The sequence below is a fragment of the Anolis carolinensis genome, chromosome 2 (genome assembly GCF_035594765.1).
Source record: "Anolis carolinensis isolate JA03-04 chromosome 2, rAnoCar3.1.pri, whole genome shotgun sequence".
NCBI lineage: Eukaryota > Metazoa > Chordata > Lepidosauria > Squamata > Dactyloidae > Anolis > Anolis carolinensis.
Genome location: NC_085842.1, coordinates 311,673,379 through 311,696,362, shown reverse-complemented (window position 1 = coordinate 311,696,362; position 22,984 = coordinate 311,673,379). Strand labels below are relative to the sequence as shown.

Genomic DNA, 22,984 nt, shown 5'->3' with positions numbered 1-22,984 from the left:
TAGGTTTGAAGCCCTGTACTAAAAAAAATAACCTCGTGTTTTGCATATACAGTAGAGTCTCACTTATCCAACATAAACGGGCCGGCAGAACCTTGGATAAGCTAATATCTTGGATAATAAGGAGGGATTAAGGAAAAGCCTATTAAACATCAAATTAGGTTATGATTTTACAAATTAAGCACCAAAACATCATGTTATACAACAAATTTGACAGAAAAAATAGTTCAATACGCAGTAATGCTATGTAGTAATTACTGTATTTACGAATTTAGCACCAAAATATCACGATGTATTGAAAACATTGACTGCAAAAATGCATTGGATAATCCAGAATGTCGCAAAAGCGAGTGTTGGATAAGTGAGACTCTACTGTATATTTATTTATAACCTGCTTTCCTCCTAAACAATCCATTTAATATATTGCAGTTAATAGAGATTGCATTTTAACTACAGAAGATGGAGGAAAAGGTATTGAACTGCCAATAAAACATTGCCTCCCCCATTCATTTACCTTTAGTTCCTAAATTTTTCGCATTGCGGTGACGGATTGAAAATAGTCAATAGCTTTTTTTCGTGTCAGGAGTGGCTTGAGAAACTGCAAGTCGCTTCTGGTGTGAGAGAATTGGCCATCTGCAAGAACGGTGCCCAGGGGACACCCGGACATTTTGATGTTTTTACCACCCTTGTGGGAGGCTTCTCTTTATGTTCCCAAATTGGGAGCTGGAGCTGACAGAGGGAGCTCCATCCACACTCTCCCCAGGTTGGATTCGAACCAGGAACCTTCAGGTCAGAAATCCAACCTTAACACCTTGTTGGTGTTTCTTTTTTTTGCTTCCAATGTGAGCGGGGAAATTATGCCACTTCCAAGGTTGGCATTTTTTAAAACTTTGCTATAAAAACTTTGGATATGTAAGAATGCATCTGTTAAACTAGACATGGACAAACTTGGCCCTTCCTCCAGGTGTTTTGGACTTCAACTCCCGCAATTCCTAACAGCCTACCGGCTGTTAGGAATTGCGGGAGTTGAAGTCCAAAACACCTGGAGGAAGACCCAAGTTTGCCCATGCCTGTGCTAAAACTGTATGTCTATAGGATCTATAGGATCTCAGTGTGAAGATGGAGGTAAATAACAAAACAATTGAGAAATCTGAAGTCCAGCACCATCCTGAACCCCATGGCCTTCTAGATTGAATCTATCCATCTGTAATGCAGTCTTCCTCTTTTCCAGCTGCTTTACTAAGCACTATTGCCTTTGGCTTGCTGTGAGTTTTCCTGGCTATATAGCCATGTTCCAGAAGCATTCTCTCCTGATGTTTCGCCCACATCTATGGCAGGCATCCTCAGAGGTTGTGAGGTCTGTTGGAAACTAGGCAAGTGGGGTTTATATATCTGTGGAAAGTCCAAGGTGGGAGAAAGAACTCTTGTCTGTTGGAGGCAAGTGTGAATGTTGCAATGAATTGACTTGGCCTGGATGCTTCCTGCCTATGGGAATCCTTTGTTGGGAGGTGTTATCCGGCCCTGATTGTTTCATATCTAGAGTTCTTCATTTGTTCTAGAGTGTTGTTCTTTATTTACTGTCCTGATTCTGGTGTTTTTTTAAATAGTGGTAGCCAGATTTTGTTCATTTTCATGGTTTCCTCCTTTCTGTTGAAATTGTCCACATGCTTGTGGATTTCAATGGCTTGAAAGCATGTGGACAATTTCAACAGAAAGGCAGAAACCATGAAAGTGAACAAAACCTGGTTACCCGTATTAAAAAAACACCAGAAACAGGACATTAAATAAAGAACAACACTCTGAAGAAAGGAGAATTTCAGACGGAATACAATCAGGGCCAGCTAACATTTCCCAACGAAGGATTGTTCCCTCCAGGCAAGAATCAGCCAAGGCTTTGAAGCTGCAAGGCTTTTCAATACTACTGAAGATGATTAATTGCAACATTCATACATCCAATAGACAAGAGTTCTTTCTCCCACCCTGAACCTTTCAGAGATATAAACCCCACTTGCCTCACAACAGACCTCACAACCTCTGAGGATGCCTACTATAGATGTGGGTGAAGCGTCAGAAGAGAATGCTTCTGGAACATGGCCATACACCCCGGAAAACTCACAGCAACTCAGTGATTCCGGCCATTAAAGCCTTTGACAACACTAACAATGTCTTCTCATGATATGACCAAAGCAGAACAGCCTCACAATAGTCATCTTGGCTTCTAGGCTTCATTTATTCTAGGACCCATTTACTGATCCACACAATTCTGCTCTAGTGTCAAACCTCAAATTAGTGGATTCTCCTCCTATCCGTGTCTTTCACAAACATACATAGAAATTGGAAATACGGTGGCATGAACAATCCTACCTTTATTATTCTTAATAGTTGAGGATCTCATCTAGATCCTTTGTAGCTGCCCTTCCAAGTCCTAGTTTCTTTGAGTACAGTTTCCATGTTGATTAATGAATACATATTAGAGGGCTACACAACCCAACAAAAATATTACATTGGATGGTCCGCATCAGCTCTAGTTTCTTAGGTATGGTTATCATAGTTTTCAATGGGCGAGCAGGTGGTAACTGATAGATGGCATATTTTCTGTACCTCAAAAGCTAGAGCTGATAGGGGAAAACTGGTGCCATTTTTGGAATCAGTCAAAAACACCCAGAAACAGGGCTAACATTTTAATCACCAAAGTGTACATTGGCCAGTGCTATTGCTGCCAATGAACTGGCTCACAAATATTGCCACAATCCACAATTGTTCTCTCAGATATCACAGGATTTAAATGTGTTCTCACAATAGAATGCAAAACAACAAGAAAGATTTTTTTTGGTTTAAATTAGTATAATTTATTTTCTACTATGAGGCACATTGGTTTTGTCATGTTTTGCTTTCAGGTCGTAATACAAAATCAAATGGGCACAGACATGCCAAATCCATTCAATGAAAATACACATTTCCTGACAATGCAAAGTTCTTATTGAAGTACCTTTTACAGAAAAAAAATCACCAGAAATATCCAACTTTGCTATAAGGCATCTTCAGGGATTAAAACTTAACGAGCAGGAGGTAGTAGATCAATGATTATTATGGCAGGATTCACACAAATAAGGGATTGCCTAGAACTGCACTCTTTTCTTCCATTTTCCATATAGTTAATACTGAACAACTTCTGAACTTCCACACTTCTAAATCATTATCAGCATGTTTTAGTCAGTTGCTGAAAGTTTTGTATTAAACCTTTGAGATTGTCCTTTAGGCTGTATTCTGAATGATGACCGCTATACCTTGGCCACCTCCAATGCAAGCAGAACCAACTGCATATTTGCCTCCACGCCGCCTAAAAAAAAGGAGAACCAAGTAAGGATATACATATATATAATAACCTTGACATTACAGCAAGGACTCCAAGAGTAATTTCTTCTCTGTGCTGGGCTAGATGAATTAATGATTATATACCTATCTGGAATTATAGGTCTAGATCAGTGGTTCCCAATCTTTGGGCCTCCAGGTGTTTTGGACTTCCAACTCCCAGAAATCCCAGCCAGTTTACCAGCTGTTAGGAACTGTGGGAGCTGAAGTCCAAAACACCCGGAGGCCCAAAGGTTGGGAACCACTGGTCTAGACTAAGAGTGTCAAACTCATTTTTGGAGAGCAACATCAACCTTATGGTTGCCTTCAAAGGGTTCCTGAATCCATGGATACAGAGGAACTATATATTTTTTTTACATAGTGGTCAGTGCTCTTTAGTTTTTAATCAGTTTGGGTCTCCAGATGTTACTGAACAACAGCTCCCATTACTTTTGATTATCTGCCATGTGGACTGGGGATAATGGGAATTGCAACCCAACAGGACTTCTGGCTCTGAGGTTGGGGAAAGATTAAAGGACATTTTAAAAGTATCATATCCACAAGCCCCACTGTCCTGACTAAACAGAACAAATTGCAGCCTTCCAGATGTTACTGTCTCCCAACTCCTATCAGCTCTAGTCATGATGTCTAATGAGGAGGAATACAGATGTAGTCCAGCATCTGGGGAGGGGGGTTTATAAATAAACTAGCTGTGCCCGGCCACGCGTTGCTGTGGCAAAGTCTGGTGGTATGGGAAATAAACTATTGAGAAATTGGTGGTAGTTAAGGTGAAGGGTAAAGGTTTTCCCCTGACATTAAGTCCATTATAAATGGGTTATATAGCTGTGTGGAAGGGCCTTGAGTCTACACTGCCATATAATCCAGTGCAAATTAGATAATCTGTGGAAGAGGCCTAAGAGAGGCCTAAGTCTGCCTGTCCCCTGGGCTGAGTTGGTTGCTAGGAGACCAAGTGGGCAGAGATTAGTCCTCTAACTGGCAGCAATTGGATAAAAACAATTATTCCTTTACCTCTAATTAGGACTTTATTTTTCTTTTCTTTTTGTTGTATCAACCTAGAGGCATGGATGACGGATTGTGTTGTAAAATTTCGAGGTTGGGGGGCCTGTAGTTTTGTTGGTCGCTGTGGAGAGGTGAGAGATGTGTGACAGAGATGGAATCCTTTTTGATCCCACCACACACACAGATACCACCAATTATAAAGATGTTTTATGAATGATGATTTTAATTAATTATTTATTTAATTGTTTTCTTCGCTGCCACCATTTGAGGAGACGTCAGGCAGATGGCACTGGTTCTTTTTAATGATTTCTTTGTTTATTTTACCTCAGATGATGATGTCGCTTAACTTAGTATATAATTGTGACAGAGACTTAGGTGGAATAAAATCAAAATAAGTTTATTGCTTGTACAGAGCTTGATGGTTTCTTATAACTTTTTAAAGGCACTTAGCTTAATGGTTACAAACAGATATGAGGTGTTCAAACTTTCAAAATACTTCTTCCTCTCAGCTAAACTAAAACCTGATCCTCCTGGATCTACTGGGATTAACTTTCCCTAATCCACAGCCTCTGTAAATGACCCTAACAAGTCCCCTAACTTGCTTAGTCTGGCCTTCTGGTTCCCTTCAGTCTTGAAACCAGACTGCTCCCTGTGATTTAAAATCACAGACTGTCTAAAATAAATCCTTTTATTTTAGACCTGACTCAAATTCTTTTGAGTCACCCTGATCCTCCACATGAGAATCAGTCTTCTTCCTGCGACTCAAAATCACAGACTGAAAACTGGGTTTTAAAACATTCCCCTTTTCCTTTCCAAATGGCGGTTGGCTCCGCCCCCGTTGTCATAGCAGCCGGTTCTTCAATGCTGGTATTAACAGCTCTAATACTCACCATTTTAAATTAACTAAACCTGACTGTTTAAACAAATCAAATAAACATGTCATCATTAAACAAAATAAAATCATACACTTCTTTACAGTCGCCGTGATGCCATCACTCATTTATATATATATATAGATATTTTGTTTTCGTGTCAGGAGTGACTTGAGAAACTGCAAGTTGCTTCTGACGTGAAAGAACTGTCTGCCTGCAAGGATTTTGCCCAGAAGATGCCCGGATGTTTTGATGTTTTTATCATCCTTGTGGGAGGCTTCTCTCATGTCCCCGCATGGAGCTGGAGCTGATAGAGGGAGCTCATCCGTGCTCTCTCCAGGTTTGATTCGAACCGGCAACCTTCAGGTCAGCAACCCAACCATGAAGTCATCAGTCCTGCCAGCACAAGGGTTCAACTCACTGTGCCACCGGGGCTCCAATAAAGAATAGCAAAATTTAGCCCCCAAACGATTCAGTATATGAGTGACCAAGGCAAATAATTGCTAGTTTTATCCAACTGCGGTGTCATGATGTCGCTAGAAAACAGCTGCCAACAGTAGCCAAACAGCCTCACATGCCGCCGGAGGAAAGGAACACAGCCAATGACCTCCTGGACTTTCGTGTGAATAAATGGATCTATGCCAAGCTTCAATGAACCAGCTGGGATTTATTTTTATCTTGCCTGTCCTTCCCCAGAGCTCAAGGTGACACCGACAAGAGTTCTGAGACACACTTCCGTCCAAGCACTGGCCAGAGGCAGTCCCGTTTAGCCACAGAAATAACTTTCTATTTTGCAACTCAGTTCAAAAGGAGGTCATTTCAATGGGATTAGTCAACACATTCAGGAGTGACCATCTGAATATGTTTCCATGCCTAGAATGATTTCATAGAAGTTGGAAGAGAACACAAGGTCCATCCAGTCCAACCCCATTCTACCATGCAGAAAGGTACAAAGTACTCTTGACAGATGGCCATCCATCCTTGGGTTAGAAAACTCAAAAGGATACTCCACCACACTCCAAAGCAGCATATTCCACTGTCAAACAGTTTGAAGTTCTTCCTAATGCTTAGGTGGAATCTTTTGTCCTGAAATTTGAATCCATTGCTCTGTGACCTAGTCTCCAGAGCAGCAGTAAACAAGCTTGCCCCCTCCTTAATGTGACAACCTTCGAAATATTGAAAATACGTCACATTAAGAGGCAGCAATCTTTTTCCAATTGATGTATTTCAGTGCCTGCATTGATCTTTCAATTTGTTGCAAGAGCACATAGGAAGCTGACATATACCTAGATGGACTATCTATTCAACTAATCCACAACTCTCTGAGGCTTCAGACCAGAATTTTCCCATCATTGGCTACCACATCCTTCTGAAATGGAGACTCCAGGACCTACACGTGGGACATTTTTGATGCATTTGAGTTACGGACTTTCTGAAATACACTTTCTAGTACAGGCATGGGGGCAAACTTTGGTCCTCCAGGTGTTTTGGACTTCAACTCTCACAATTCCTAACAGCCTACCGGCTGTTAGGAATTGTGAGAGTTGAAGTCCAAAACACCTGGAGGACCTAAGTTTGCCCCTATGCCTGTACTAGTATATCAAAACCAAGGAAACCAACATGTAAAAAAGGGTTCTCTTAGCCATTTACTTACCTCAGTTCATGAGTCAGATGAGCTGTGATCCTTGATCCTGAAGCCGCCAATGGATGACCCAAGGCAATGGCTCCCCCGTTGACATTGGTTTTCTCGGGGTCCAAACCCAGAACCTTCTCCACTGCCAAGTATTGTGGAGCAAAAGCCTCATTGACCTTGAAAACACAAAGAAAAAGCCAGCTTGGAAACCACTGAGGTAGAACTGCTATAATATACAATATTAGGTTCTCGTGACCTAGAACTGTAATCAGCTGGGGATGGTGGGGGAAAACACTAGTGAAAAATATACACTAAAAAAACCCCCTAATATATAAGTTTGGGAAATTGAGTGAGCATGGTGTCTGTTTTGAAAATATACTACTTTTTGACATTTTCTACTTGGAAAAAAAAATAACCCAAGCTGCTGCAGAGGTGTAGCAGTTTGGGTCCTATTGAAATCCCCCACGTCACCATAAAAAGAACTAAAATACTATCTGGAATACATTTATTTCAGGAATAGGAAGTGATGTCACATCACTTTTGGCTGTGCTGCTATTTCCATTCCCCTTGTAGCTACTCATCCTTGTACCAAATATATAGAAAACGAATACAATATCAAAGCTGTAAAGCAACACGCAAAAATGGAAAAAAGCCGACAAAATGAGATCCGACAGTCAGGTCAAATCTATGCTGACCAAACAGAGTTTTTCCCAAGATGGAAAAAATGCCTATATAGAGAAGACTATGTAAGTTGTCCTGAGATGAAGAGCTCATAGGACTCTGAAAGTGACATGTCATTTCACTGTAACACACTTTGTCATGGGGTTCAGTATTCAGAATCGTGTATATGACATAATGCAAATTTTTCCACATGTTTGTCCTCACCTCAACCAAATCCATGTCTTTCAGAGAAAGTCCAGCTTTCTTCAGAGCTTCTGTGATGGCAAATACTGGGCCTAGGTTAAAATACACACAGAGACACCCACAATTCATTTAAAAGATAAGAATCTGAAATGCTTCCTATGTAATGGGTTGGGCAATATAACCTTCTCCACCATTTTATACCTTCTGAAAGATAAAGAAAAGCCTAGCCTTGGTTTCTAGGGGTGCTTTCAGATCCATTGCTTCACCATCCAAAGCTGCTGGATTTGCATTATGGTGGCAATGGCAAAATTGTCAGGTCCCATCACATCCCAGTAGAAGTAATGTTGCCCATTGTGATTTTCACATATGCTACACGGCCCTTAAAGCCTGGACACTATCCATTCCTAATCTAGTTGGACCTCTTATCTCCACAAATCTCTTTTAAAGGGATTTTGGTTGTCAAAGCCTAGACTATGAAAGTGGGAACTCTGTTCCCGATGTAAAAATATCTTATGACAAATATTGAGCGTTTGTACACATCTACTTGGCTTTGCATACACAACTATCACCGGCTGCTCACATTTGGCAGAACACCTTCCCTTGGGCAAATAACTCTGATACACAAAAAGGAGATCTTCCACATTTCTATACATTGTTAACACCATGTATAAAAATAGTGCCAGGACTACAAATGCCCAATACAGCGAATGTCACATTAATGCTCTTGATAGCTTTTAACCCTTCATTTCAATTAATATATTACAGAACATAAATGTTACTTCTATGTTTTCTTGGAGCATGGCTGTCCATCTAGCCACATAAAAGATGATCAGTTAGACATAGCAATGCCCTTCTAATTAATTAAACTTTCCCTCATTTTGTTTAATTTTGAATACTGAGCCCTTTGTGAATCATCATCATAGGCAATCCCTCATGGCTGACTATGATTATCTTCCAGAATGCTTGTGCATTCAGTGTTGCACATTTTGTGTCATGCTTCACTTGTGTGCCATTGCCATTCAGCACTAGAGTTGTGTAGCATGGGTAATGCACAATTCCTTATGCAGAGATTGATCTTGTGCAATTCCTGGTTAGATATCATGCTAATGTCTGGGGCTTTCTGAGTTGTCTTGCACAGCCTGGATGGCCCTTTATTTGAAAAGTGAGTACTGTTGCAACTTACCAATGCCCATGATGTTGGGGTCACAACCGGATACATGGTAGGCCACTATTCTAGCCAAGGGAGTGAGACTGTGCTTTTGAACAGCATCTTCACTTGCCAGGATCACTGCTCCAGCTCCATCACATACTCCCTAGCAGACAAAACAGAATAGACAGCAACTCCATAAGAGATCATTGAAAGAGCATCCTTGGATGGGAAAAGGAAAACCTGATTGCTTTTATAGACTGAAGATTTAAACTCACCCCTGAGATAAAAGAACTAGCTTCATTCAAAAGATACATTTATGTGGCACCAGTCTATGTTAAAGTGATAAATGATGAAAACATGTGACCCAGTTTATGTTAGGATCAATCCTATCCCATTGGTGCTCAGAAGAAGTTCTGCAAAAGGGAAAACCTTTTTTCCTGCAGCTCTAGATAGAACAAAATGGAGCAAAGGATTCAAATTGCAGGAAAATTGCAGGAGATTCTGCTCAAACATTAGGAAGAACTTCCTGATGGTAAGAGCTGTTCAGCAGTGGAATATGTTGCCTGGGAGTCCAATGGAAGCAGAGGCGGAATGGCCATCTATCTGTAGTGCTTTATGTGTCCCTGCATGGCAAATGGGGGTTGGACTGGGTTTCTTACAACTTTATGATTCTAGGAAAGGTCATAGTTGTCTGCAAAGAACTTGGGCTAAAAGAAGGGTCCACACTGGTTTAAATCAATTAAAACAATCATGTATCTGACCAAGAAGTGACATCTCCGACCCATCCCCTGTTCAGATATCAGCCAGCACACCGACGCCTTAAATCAAGAAATAGTTTTTTTAGATCTACAGAGATACTCGCAGGAACACCTCAGCAAACAAGAGTCCAAAAGTGGCAGAGTAAAACCCAGAACCTCAAACAGTGGCTGAGACCGGATGAGAGATTCTCCTGGGGTACACAGAAGACTGGGCAACATGGAAGGCACTGAACAGACTGCGCTCTGGCACTACGAGGTGCAGAGATGATCTCCAGAAATGGGGCTACAAAGTGGAGTCTACAACATGCAAGTGTGGGGAAGAGCAAACCACAGACTACTTACTATAATGCAGTCTGAGTCCTGCCACATGCACAATGGAGGACCTTCTCGCGGCGACACCAGGGGCACTCCAAGTGGCCAGATTCTGGTCAAAGGACATTTAGTATAATGCCAACTTTTAAACTTCGTTTGTGTTTCTAAATACATTACAACTGTACCCTCGGTTTCGCTTCTGACACGATAAATAAATGAAATGTATTGGATATGAAATACTTTTGTTGGGCTAATAGGGAATTTCAGAGTTTGCACCCTGCCCTCTCTCCCTCTAGATCTTTATGACTTTCCTTAGGTGGGTTGGATGAAATCTGGCAATGCATCCAAATGGAGTCTGTGAGCCATTATTTTCCCTTTCTTTCTCCTGCTTGCAAACCTATCCAATTTAGAAATGTTTAGGTAAAGATTCAGCAGGGAATAGTTTGAAAAGTCTGTAAGAAAAGCTTGGGGACTGCATGCCTAAGGATTGTAATTTGTTATAGAAGATCTCAAAAGCACATGGCTCACCGAGGCATTTCCAGCTGTGACTGTCCCATCCTTCTTGAAAACCAAGGGGAGCTTTGCCAGTTGTTCCAGTGTCACGTCCGGTCGCGGATGCTCATCCGTCTCCACATTCTGTTTCCCTTTCTTGGTTTTCACTTCAACGGGTGCCATCTCTGCCTTAAAATAGCCAGCTTCATGAGCTGCAAAAAAAAGAAAGTCAACACCAAAGTGTCCCCAAGGAAGACCTAGAAAATCCCCCTTGCTGATCAACAGCAGAATTTCAAATGTAGCGGGTAAGAAAAACCCCTCCAGATGTTGGCTAGGACTGGCAGCACTATACATGGAGGCCACATTTTTAGACACAGATCTAACACTACATCTCCTGTTTGTGACCATTAGACCCTGGCTTTTGTAAGTTTTTAATAGTTGCAATTTACTGACCAGCTTTCCACCTCTGCTGTGTCTTCAGCGCATAACGGTCACATTCTTCCCTTGTGATTTTATGCTGTGCAGCCAGATTTTCCGCTGTGCCGCCCATAGGTGTCTTAATATGTGAATCTGTCAGTCCGGCCCACAGCGTGTCTTCTAGCTGTAGGAAGAAAGAAGTGTGGAGTGGGATGTCTGCAGAGACAGCATCACTCCAGAATCTAAGTGCAATACCACAGATATTCCATCTTAGTAGGAAAGGATGGCATAGTGACACAACATACTGTAGATCATTGCATAATGGTCTCAACACTTTTTTAAAAAGGGGATGCGACTATTACACAAGGAAAAAAGCTATTTTGTTCCGAAACAGCATTTTAATAAAATAAAATGTTGAAAACAACTTGAGAAAACCCCTCCCACTCACTTGTCCACATACTCACTCGATCACACATCCATATGGTAACCATCTCCTTCCAAGAACATTGCTTGAAGCGAAGTTCTTGGAAAGGGATGGTCAGCAAATGGATGGGTGACCAAGTGAGAGAGTGCATGCATGCGTAAGTGGGTGGGTCTTTGGGCGGATGAGTAGATGGGCAGATAAGTGGATGGGGGCTTACCCTGGGAAATCAAGGGTGCGACTATTATGCGAAGAAAACAGAAGTACCAAAACCGGAACCCTAAAAATGGGAGTGCAACTATTATATGATGGTGACCATTAATGAATACAGTAGTAATCCCTCTACATCAGCTGGTTTTGCTATCATGGATTTAATTTATTTTCCATTATATGGTCTTTTTAGGAATCTCTAGGTCATACAGTGCATCAGACTGATCATAGACTCACAATGGAAAACCTAAAGAGCCTTAGAGACATATTCTCAGGCAAGAAAAAGAGCATTTTAAAACCTTAGAATTTCATCAGTACTAAGGACTAGATTCTAGATTTGTTTTGTGAAAGAAATACTCATTAAAAGGAGAGACTCCTTTCTTTTACTCTCTACTGCTATACTATACTTCTTACTAAAGACAGCTTCAGATATGTCAGTCAAGCATAACCAAAAATCAAAAGCAAAACAACCTGGGCACATACCTTGAGGTCAACTCCTAATTTTGTTCCAAAGCGGGCATTTCGAACGGTATATGGAGCCTGGCTCATATTTTCTGTTCCACCACACAGTACTATTTCTGATTCTTTAAGGCAAATTTCCTGTTTTGAGAAAGGAAAAAGAGCCATATTAGCAATCCATGGTAATTCCCCATTCCATTTAGTACTCTGGACTGCAAACAAAGAGAAACGAGATGGTTGTGTCAAAAAGGAAGTCTAGACGCAATTCTAGAAGGATTTGATCTACAATGAAGAATGCAGTAATGTCCATGGCTCAATGCTATGGAATTATAGGAATTATAGTATCATAAGGTATTTAGTTTTCTCTGCCAAGGAGTGTGGATGCCTCACCATAGTACAAATCACAGGATTCCATAGCATTCAGCCATGGCTGTTAAAGTGGTGTCAAACTGCATTAATTCTATAGTGTAGCCACAGCCTTAGTTTTGGCAGAAACTCAGGTTTCCATGAGGTTCACTAACCTTTTTGCAAAGTTTTCAAAAGATTGCTCATCACCTCCCCCTTTCCCATGTCCTTAATTGGGATTCAAAGCCTCTTCTTTGCCAAGAAGAGGTAAGCCATTCCAATGCAATTTTTTTGCCTAGATATTTATCAAAGTTACCCTTTTATATGCCATGTACTGAATATACTCATGTATGTCGACTTCATGTATATGTCAAGGGCATGTCTTAAATTCCTGGCTTTATACTTGGTTATATACAGTAAAACTTGTCATCAGAGAGCAAGGAGAGGAGTTAATAGCCCTCCATCAGTTACACAACTCTGTTAAAACTGCAGTCGCAAAGCACAAGGCTTTTGGATATGTCACAAGGAGAGATGGGCAATAACAGCATTACTGTCGTTGATGAGGATTCTATTGTTGTGACTTGCAATGGGCACATGGGTTGGTGGAGGATCAGCTTAACATCTATACACATAATAAAAGTGAAAATCTGTATGTGTGTATGTGGCATAGGCGTCCGCTCACACAGACAGCCTCCGACCTGCACAAACAGGATATAGTTTCCAGTGCTGAGGAGCTACCAAGTGACTCCCTTCCAGGACATTGCAGGTTACAGCAAGCACATCCCAGTGTCTCTTTCTCTCTTCATTTGCATGACCCCACCCACTGACTCTCTTAACCCTTTCCTATGGCACACAGCAAACAGAGATCAGCAGCTGAACATACTAGAGAGGTTTGGGGAGAATTCACCATGATTTCTAGGAATTGTGTTGTCGAAGGCTTTCATGGCCAGAATCACAGGGTTGTTGTATGTCTTTCGGGCTGTGTGGCCATGTTCCAGAAGCATTCTCTCCTGACGTTTCGCCCACATCTATGGCAGGCATCCTCAGAGGTTGTGAGGTATCCATTTCTAGGAATTGTTGGGACTGGGATGTATAGTTCACCTGCCATCTAAGAGCACTCTGAACCCCACCAACAATGGACCTGGAGCTCACTTGGCACACAGGTCCAACATGGCCAAATGTGCATATTGGGAGGGCTTGGGGTGATCGACCTTGACACCCAGGAATTATAGCTCACCGTAACACTGAACCTATCTGATGATGGATCTGGACTGAACTTGCCACACAGAATCAACATGGCCAACTGTGAATCTTGGCACTGCTGCCCTGGAGACTAGGCCACGGAACAATGGCTTCAAACTACAGGAAAGGAGATTCCACCTGAACATCAGGAAGAACTTCCTCACTGTGAGAGCTGTTCAGCAGTGGAACTCTCTGCCCTGGATTGTGGTGGAGGCTCCTTTTTTGGAGGCTTTTAAGCAGAGGCTGGATGGCCATCTGTGGGGGTGCTTTGAATAAGATTTTCCTGCTTCTTGCAAGGGGTTGGACTGGATGGCCCGTGAGGTCTCTTCCAACTCTACGATTCTATGATTCTAGGTGTTTCAGGAAGATTGCCCTGGGAATCTGGGAGTTGTAATTTATCCTTATTTGAGAACACTGAACCCAGCAGACGACGGATCTGGACCAAATTGCCACACAGAGCCATCAAGGTCAACTTTGTATACTGGGAGTTTTGGGAGGGTTGACTCAAGATTTTTGGAAATTGTAGTTCACCCACATCCTTATGTATTTTCTAATGGAAGCATTAATACAAAACAAAAGCAAATACTTATTTCCCCCCCCCCCCCAAGAAATAGTGTAACATATGACCGAACAGATATTATATCCAAAAACAAACCTTCTCAAATAACCCGGGCATCGCTGGGTACCCAAGCTAGTGTTAAAATAAAGGGTTTCCAGAAGAGCAAATCCAGTACCTGGCATCCATTGACGATCGACTGGAATCCGGATCCACACAATCTGTTGACGGTTAAGGCAGGGACTGCGACTGGCACTCCGATGCGCAGGCCAACGTGACGTGCAAGATAAATAGCATCTGAGGCGCTCTGCCAGAAGAGGACAGTCACTAGGCCAATTCTGCTCAAAGCATGTTAGTTGAGATACAGACATCACATAGACAACGGTCTAATCCAGGTATGAGTAAACTACGGTCCTCCACGTGTTTTGGACTTCAACTCTCACAATCCCTAACTGCCAGTAGGCTGTTGAAGTCCGAAACACCTGGAGGACCGAAGTTTGCCCATGCCTGGTCTAATCCTATAAAGAATGTTAATGCTTGTACATTGCAACCAATTTTTATTTTAAATTTTGTAAGCCACCTTGGGTGCATTGGTGGGAGAAAGGTGGGGTTTAAACGAATTAATTAAAAGTGAATCACTCCTCCTTGAAGCTTTGGGACCGTCAATACAGCCATAGCTGTAGCTATTACAACTCTGTTGTTGTACCTCTGGGCGGATCTACACTGCAAAATAAATGCCCAACACTGCTTAAACTCTGAAATCACGAGAGCTGTAGTTTTAAAAGGATTTTTACCCTTCGCCACAAAGGGTGCTAGTGTCTCACCAAACTAAAACTCCCAGGATTCCATAGCATTTAGCCATGTCACACTGCATTAATTCTACTGTGTAGATGCACCCCCCCCCCCGTCTTCCTGTCTTCTGATGCAGCATCTCAGTCTAAATTGTACCGAGATTAACATAGTTTTGGAGTGGTTGTGAATCTATCTATTTGTCTATCTATTTAGATACTTCTGTCTCCAAGAAATTCAGGAGAGATAAATGCAATGACTGAAAACTTTCCAAGGGAAATTGTTTTGCAAATGGATCTATGGATGCTCTAATTAGTTTCTGCTGGGCCTGAGCAAGTAGGTATGGTCATAGAAAGAACATTGCTATAAACATCAGGTCAACTGCTGGTCATTACCCACCTGCATAACATTCCCCATAATCACACTGTCAACAATTTCGGGAGACACCTTGCCAGCGGATAGGGCTGAGCGCGCTGCAATCTCTGAGAGGTTGGTGACTGTGAAGTCTTTGAGGAAGCCTCCGAAAGCCCCGAACGGGGTTCTCTTGGCAGAAACAATGAAAACACCTGCAAAAGAAAGCAATGGGGGGGGGGGGGGGGGTCACCAATAAGAAGGGTAAGAAGCTATTTAGACTTAGGGTTCATCTATACAAATAATAATAATAATAATAAGTTCTGGAACACAACACACCAGACCTCACAGTTGTGGAAAAGAAAAAGGTTTGGATCATTGATGTCGCCATCCCAGGTGACAGTCGCATTGACGAAAAACAACAGGAAAAACTCAGCCGCTATCAGGACCTCAAGATTGAACTGCAAAGACTCTGGTAGAAACCAGTGCAAGTGGTCTAGGTGGTGATGGGCACACTGGGTGCCGTGCCAAAAGATCTCAGCCGGCATTTGGAAACAATAGACATTGACAAAATTACGATCTGCCAACTGCAAAAGGCCACCCTACTGGGATCTGCACGCATCATCCGAAAATACATCACACAGTCCTAGACACTTGGGAAGTATTCGACTTGTGATTTTGTGATATGAAATCCAGCATGTCTATCTTGTTTGCTGTGTCATACAGTAAAATAATTAATTATTAATTAATTATTAATTATTTAAGTAATTAATTAAATAATGAATTATTTATTTATTAATAATTAATAATTATGCAGACTGTGCAAGGATGCTGATGAAACCATTGATCATATCCTCAGCTGCTGTGAGAAAATTGCACAGACAGACTACAAACAGAGACACAACTATGTGGCCCAAATGATTCATTGGAACTTATGCCTCAAGTACCACCTCCCTGGAGTAAAGAACTGGTGGGATCACAAACCTGCAAAAGTATTGGAAAATGAGCATGCAAAGATACTGTGGGACTACCGAATCCAGACTGACAAAGTTCTGGAACACAACACACCAGACATCACAGTTGTGGAAAAGAAAAAGGTTTGGACCATTGATGTTGCCATCCCAGGTGACGGTCGCATTGACAAAAAACAACAGGAAAAACTCAGCCGCTATCAGGACCTCAAGATTGAACTTCAAAGACTCTGCAGAAACCAGTGCAGGTGGTCCCAGTGGTGATTGGCACACTGGGTGCCATGCCAAAAGATCTCAGCCGGCATTTGGAAACAATAGACATTGATAAAATTACGATCTGCCAACTGCAAAAGGCCACCTGTAACGTAAAGCCTTATTTTATTGGTGCTTTTTTTCTATGTTATTTAATATTGATTCAGAGATAAAGGTGAGAAGGAGTTAGCTACTGATGATTGGCTATGTGTCACCATGGTAACGTAACTGTTTCTGTAGAAATGTAACTATTTCGAAGCTAGCATGAAAGGGGCGGAGCTAGCTGGATGAGAAAAGGAGGGGATGTTTTAAAAAGAGTTCAGTTATGTTCTTGTTTCTAGTGAGGGAAACTAGAGGAAAGACTTGTGTGAGTCTGAGGGGTCAGTTATGGAAGTTCTCTAGCCGTTGAGCTAGAAAGAAGTCTGAAAGTTAGTCAGTAAAGTTCTCTAGCCGGTGAGCTAGGAAGAAGACGTCTGTATGTTCAGGTTCTAGCAAGGGGAGCTAGAAGAAAGATTTCTGTGTGTTCACAGTTTAGTTTCTAGCCTGTGTGTTAGAAAGAAGATATCTGAAGTAAATTAGGTTTAGGTTTCCAGAGAGAAAGAGCTGAGGAAAAGGAATACTGTAGAGACAAAGTTTTAGTCAAGTTGTTAATAGAAAAGAATGAAAGATATTGTCCATATTATGTACAAATGAAACTGAAGAAGTAAAACTATACAACAAATTACGCTTTTTGGACTAAAGAAACCATAAATAAATAATTCTTTGTTTTTAATAAAGACAGTGTTCCTGAGTGTGAACTGCTCTACTTAGAGTCAGTGGGAGATTCGTCTTACATATTTTCCCTCAGTGTTACATCCTCTCATACATACACACGCACAGACTCAAGTTTTATAGCTGGCAGTGGCTGGGATCCTGAAAGAAGGATTGCCCCCTGTCATAGTGGGATTTGAGAGATCCCATATTAAAGGCGTGGCAAAGGTGTGGGATATTAAGAAAAGACTCCCTTAGCCTAAATATAAAGGGGCTTTGGGTAGGGTGTCCCACATTTAATGGTGGCAGTGGTTGGGATCTTGAAAGAGAGATTTCCCCCTGACTGTTTGAGAAGCCACTCTTGTGCCTTTGTTTGTTTTTGAAGTGAACCTTGCACCGCCCTACTGGGATCTGCATGCATCATCCAAAAATACATCACACAGTCCTAGACACTTGGGAAGTGTTCGACTTGTGATTTTGTGAAACGAAATCCAGCATATCTATCTTGTTTGCTGTGTCATACAATAATAATAATAACTGTGGGACTTCCGAATCCAGACTGACAAAGTTCTGGAACACAACACACCAGACATCACAGTTGTGGAAAAGAAAAAGGTTTGGATCATTGATGTCGCCATCCCAGGTGACAGTCGCATTGACGAAAAACAACAGGAAAAACTCAGCCGCTATCAGGACCTCAAGATTGAACTTCAAAGACTCTGGCAGAAACCAGTGCAGGTGGTCCCGGTGGTGATCGGCACATTGGGTGCCGTGCCAAAAGATCTCAGCCAGCATTTGGAAACAATAGACATTGACAAAATTACGATCTGCCAGCTGCAAAAGGCCACCCGAGTGGGATCTGCGTGCATCATCCGAAAATACATCACACAGTCCTAGGGAAGTGTTCGACTTGTGATTTTGTGATATGAAATCCAGCATATCTATCTTGTTTGCTGTGTCATAATAAAATACAGTAGAGTCTCCCTTATCCAAGCTAAACGGGCCAGCAGAAGCTTGGATAAGCGAATATCTTGGATAATGAGGAGGGATTAAGAAAAAGCCTATTAAACATCAAATTAGGTTATGATTTTACAAATTATGCACCAAAATATCATGTTATACAACAAATTTGACAGAAAAAGTAGTTCAATACACAGTAATGCTATGTAGAAATTACTGTATTTACGAATTTAGCACCAAAATATCACGATGTATTGAAAACATTGACTACAAAAATGGCTTGGATTATCCAGAGGCTTGGATAAGTGAGACTCTACTGTAATAATAATAATAATCTACACTGTAGAATGAATGCAGTATGAGACTAGTTGAACTGCCATGGCTCAATGCTATGGAATCACGGGAACTGCAGTTTTACAAGGCCTTTAACTTTCTCTGCCAAAGAGTGCCTCATCCAACTACAAGTTCTATAATTCCATAGCATTGAGCTATGGCAGTTAAATGTTATAGAACTCCCATATGCCGATGATAACATAGCTTCTGTGCATTTAGAAGACCTACAAGCCACTCTAAACACCTTCGCAGAAGCATACGAGAAGTTCGGCCCCTCACTGAACATCGAGAAAACCAAAGTGCTCTTCCAGCAGTCACCAGCCAATCCCTCTGCAATGCCGGAAATACTGCATAATGGTGTAATGTTAGAAAATGTTGGCCATTTCCGCTACCTTGGCAGTTAGCTCTCCACAAAAGTCAACATTGACACTGAAATACAACACCGCCTGAGCTCTACAAGTGCAGCATTTCTTTGATTCCTTTCGATTTGGCCTACGATTCCTCCATCTCCAGCAGAACCTTCTGCTTGGTCAAAATGAGAGCTCACTAGATCAGTGGCGTCATTGTTCTGACATAGCTTCACCTCTCACGGATAAACTTCTACTCTACAGTACTTGAAATATTCGCCATACTCCACAACTTTTCTCTCAATTGGTCTCTGTCCCTCTATACATCCATACCAATTGACTAACTTATTCCAGGCTGCAATAGGAATTACCTCATAGTCCACTTTATTCATGTGATACTTTTTTAAAGTCTAAGTTTCTGAATCCACAAAAAGTTTCGCGTTGTCAATGGGTCCTGGGTAGTGATCAGGCTTTCCTGCATAATACAGATCCCAACGTTCAAATCCCACGTACTTCTTCCACTTCATGAACCACTTATAATCGATCAGGCACATAGAATCCCCTGGGCACAATGGCATTTTCAAAAGTGGTGCGAGCTCAATCCGCTGCATCTCCACATCATCTTCCGTAGTGTATTTAGGAAACCTCTTTAAGGCTAAATCACTGGGATTAATAATGGGAGTCCCTGGTTGTGCCACCACAGAAGGCGGAGAGAGTGTCAGTCTCTGTCTTTCTAAATTGATCTCCATCTTTCTCAGCTCTGCCAGTCTCTCTCTCTCCTCTGCTTCCTTCTCCATTTTTTCCATCTCCATCTCTGCCTGTCTCTGTTGCTCCTCTGCTTCTTTCTCCATTTTTTTCATCTCCAACTCTACTTCCAATTTCTTCATCTCTAGCTGATATTTCATCATCATCTCTGACATGGTGGTCTTTTCCTGTCTTTTGGTGGCCATTTTCTACAAATTTTACCTCACAGTTTTTTCTTATGAGCGATCTGAGGCACTAAATCAGGGATGTTACACGTATCCCACCGCTTGCCGACAACAGAGAGGATAAGAAAAACAGGCCTAATTCCATGTAATCAACAAGAAAAACATAATTTTACAGGAGGAGTGATAAAATTGTGTCTACCGAGTAGCAGGGGATTATATAAATCATGTGGCTGACAAAACTATCCTCACTGATCATCTCAACGTGCAAGTTTATCTCATGAAAGCAAATGTCTGCAGGGCCAGGAAAAAAAAAAGACAAGCACCATAAAGGTTAATATCTTTCTAGAAAACCTATACTCTGCTAATCTCGGTGTATGCCAATGGGTCAGGAGGTCTTACTACAACTGAAAACCCAGCAATGCCATGAATGAAATCAAAGAACGAAAGAGAAAGAAAAATGGGAGGGGAAATCTAAAACGATAGTGTGCCATTTCTGTCCACAACATAGCATGTTTAAGCAACTAGGGAACATTATGCCTTGATATAAATCTATGGTGCGATCACACTTTGAGTAGTAAACTTGGACCGCTGAACTTCAAAAGGAATGTCGTAACATTGGAAACAATTCAGAAAACAGGTCTAAAGTTCAGTGGCTTTCTAGATTAGATAAATTTGAAGTGGATAAGGCTGGTCTGTAGCTGATTTGATCCTGTTGTTTGATTTTGTGTGTCTCTACTCTCTAGAATTAATGCACTTTGACAACACTTGAACTGCCATGGCTCAATACTATAGAATCATGGGAGTTGTAGTGTTGGTGCCTTACCAAATTACAAGTCCCAGTATTCCACAGCATTAAGTCACGGCAGCTAAAGTGGCATCAATGTATAAAACAGAATATATGAATGTATGACGAGTTGCCAGTGGTGCAGCAAATTAAATTACTGAGCTGCTGAACTTGCTGACCAAAAGGTCGGTGGTTCAAATCCATGGGATGCCTGCCATAGATGTGGGCGAAACGTCAGGAGACAATACTTATAGAAAATAGCCATACAGCCCGGAAAACATGCAACAACCCTGAAATCCCGGCCATGAAAGCCTTAGACAACCCATGGGACAGGGTGAGCTCCTGTTGTCAGCCCTAGCTTCTGCCAACCTAGCAGTTAGAAAACATGCAATGTGAGTAGATCAATAGGTACCACTTCAGTGGGAAGGTAACTGTGCTCCATGCAATCATGCCGGCCACATGACCTAGGAGGCGTCTACGGATAACGCTGGCTCTTCGGCTTAGAAATGGAGATGAGCACCACCTCCCTGAGTAGGACTCGACTAGACTTAATGTCAAGGGGAAATCTTTACCTTTAGGTTTTAAATTCCATTATTGTGAGCTGCCTTGGGTCTTGATCCAGAGAGAAAAACAAGGTACAAATAAATGCAATATAAAACAATACAATACAATATAACTGTATAGCTATAATATATAATAACATAACATACAATAATAAATACTACAGATAGGTAAACAGCAAATCCAATTTGCTACAGAGCTCCACAGAAAGGACTTCTATTATTTGTTTTTGAATTATGGCTTTGCCAAGTATGTCAAAGGGAAACCTTGAACTTTACCCTATAATGTCACATAAAATCCACTATTATCTGCTTTGAACTGGATTATATGGCAGTGTAGACTCATTTAATCCAGTTCAAAGCAAACAATCTGGGTTACCAGCTTTGAAAATCTGGACTGTATGGCAGTGTAGTACGTCCAGTCAAATGGGGTGCATCTACACTTTAGAATGACTGCAGTTTGACACCAGTTTAAATGCACCTACAGTTTAGCATGAGTGAAGTTTGACACCAGTTTAAATGCATCTACACTTTAGAATGACTGCAGTTTGACACCAGTTTAAATGCACCTACTGTTTAGCATGAGTGAAGTTTGACACCAGTTTAAATGCATCTACACTTTAGAATGACTGCAGTTTGACACCAGTTTAAATGCACCTACAGTTTAGCATGAGTGAAGTTTGACACCAGTTTAAATGCATCTACACTTTAGAATGACTGCAGTTTGACACCAGTTTAAATGCACCTACAGTTTAGCATGAGTGAAGTTTGACACCAGTTTAAATGCATCTACACTTTAGAATGACTGCAGTTTGACACCAGTTTAAATGCACCTACTGTTTAGCATGAGTGAAGTTTGACACCAGTTTAAATGCATCTACACTTTAGAATGACTGCAGTTTGACACCAGTTTAAATGCACCTACAGTTTAGCATGAGTGAAGTTTGACACCAGTTTAAATGCATCTACACTTTAGAATGACTGCAGTTTGACACCAGTTTAAATGCATCTACACTTTAGAATGACTGCTGACACCAATTTAAATGCATCTACACTTTAGAATGAGTGCAGTTTGACACCAGTTTAAATGCATCTATACTTTTGAATGACTGCAGTTTGACACCAGTTTAAATGCATCTACAGTTTAGCATTAGTGCAGTTTGACACCAGTTTATATGGATCTAAACTTTAGAATGACTGCTAACACCAATTTAAAGGCATATACACTTTAGAATGACGGCAGCTTGATACCATTTTACCCTGCTCTTTGAGGCGAATCTCAAATTTGCTCGACAACAGTTTCAATTCTATGTGGTCTTGGGAGTTGTACTTTGCTGAGGCTCTGCACTTTACTAGAGAAGTCTAAAGACCTTGGAAAACTATAGCTCCCTGGATCCTACAGCAAGGGAGGGGGCAGACACAAAGGAAACGGATTGCAAATGAAGTGAGAAATGGGGCTAAAGTAAGACCATAAAAGTCAAAGGAATTGCAAACACAGTGAGGAATGGGGCGGGGTTTGCAATTCCTCCGAGATCCAAACTGCAGCCATAAAGTATATATATCAAAGAAACTGGGAGTTGCATGCAAGATCCAGGGCTAAAGCAAGGCCATAAAAACTTGCAAAGGAAATAAAGTGAGGAAGGAGGCGGGCTTTGCTTGCATGCAGGCCGGCCAAACCCAGGGCTGCAATAAAGGCAAACAATAAAATGCAAAAAACAACGGCAACTGAAGGGAAGGCTTACCTCTGAGGAGAGCCATGGCTGCTGCGCGTTTTCTAAAAAGGCGAGGAAGGAAGGAAGGAAAGCAGGAAGGCAGGCTGTCCTTTGCAAAGAGAAGAAAGGGGCGGGAGGGAGGAGCCT

General features: G+C 41.5%; 1 protein-coding gene across 1 annotated transcript; it reads right to left on the bottom strand.

Moving 5' to 3' along the window:
• Positions 1-2,820: 2,820 nt before the first annotated feature.
• On the bottom strand, positions 2,821-22,982 carry acaa2 (acetyl-CoA acyltransferase 2). The gene is made up of 10 exons (XM_003216167.4): positions 22,868-22,982; positions 15,288-15,454; positions 14,278-14,406; positions 11,981-12,097; positions 10,903-11,050; positions 10,486-10,661; positions 8,921-9,050; positions 7,759-7,829; positions 6,895-7,049; positions 2,821-3,337 (listed from the first exon to the last, which is right to left on the bottom strand). The coding sequence occupies exons 1-10, from the start codon at positions 22,881-22,883 to the stop codon at positions 3,253-3,255; spliced, it is 1,194 nt and encodes a 397-aa protein (XP_003216215.3). The 5' UTR covers positions 22,884-22,982; the 3' UTR covers positions 2,821-3,252.
• Between the last annotated feature and the right edge of the window lie 2 nt (positions 22,983-22,984).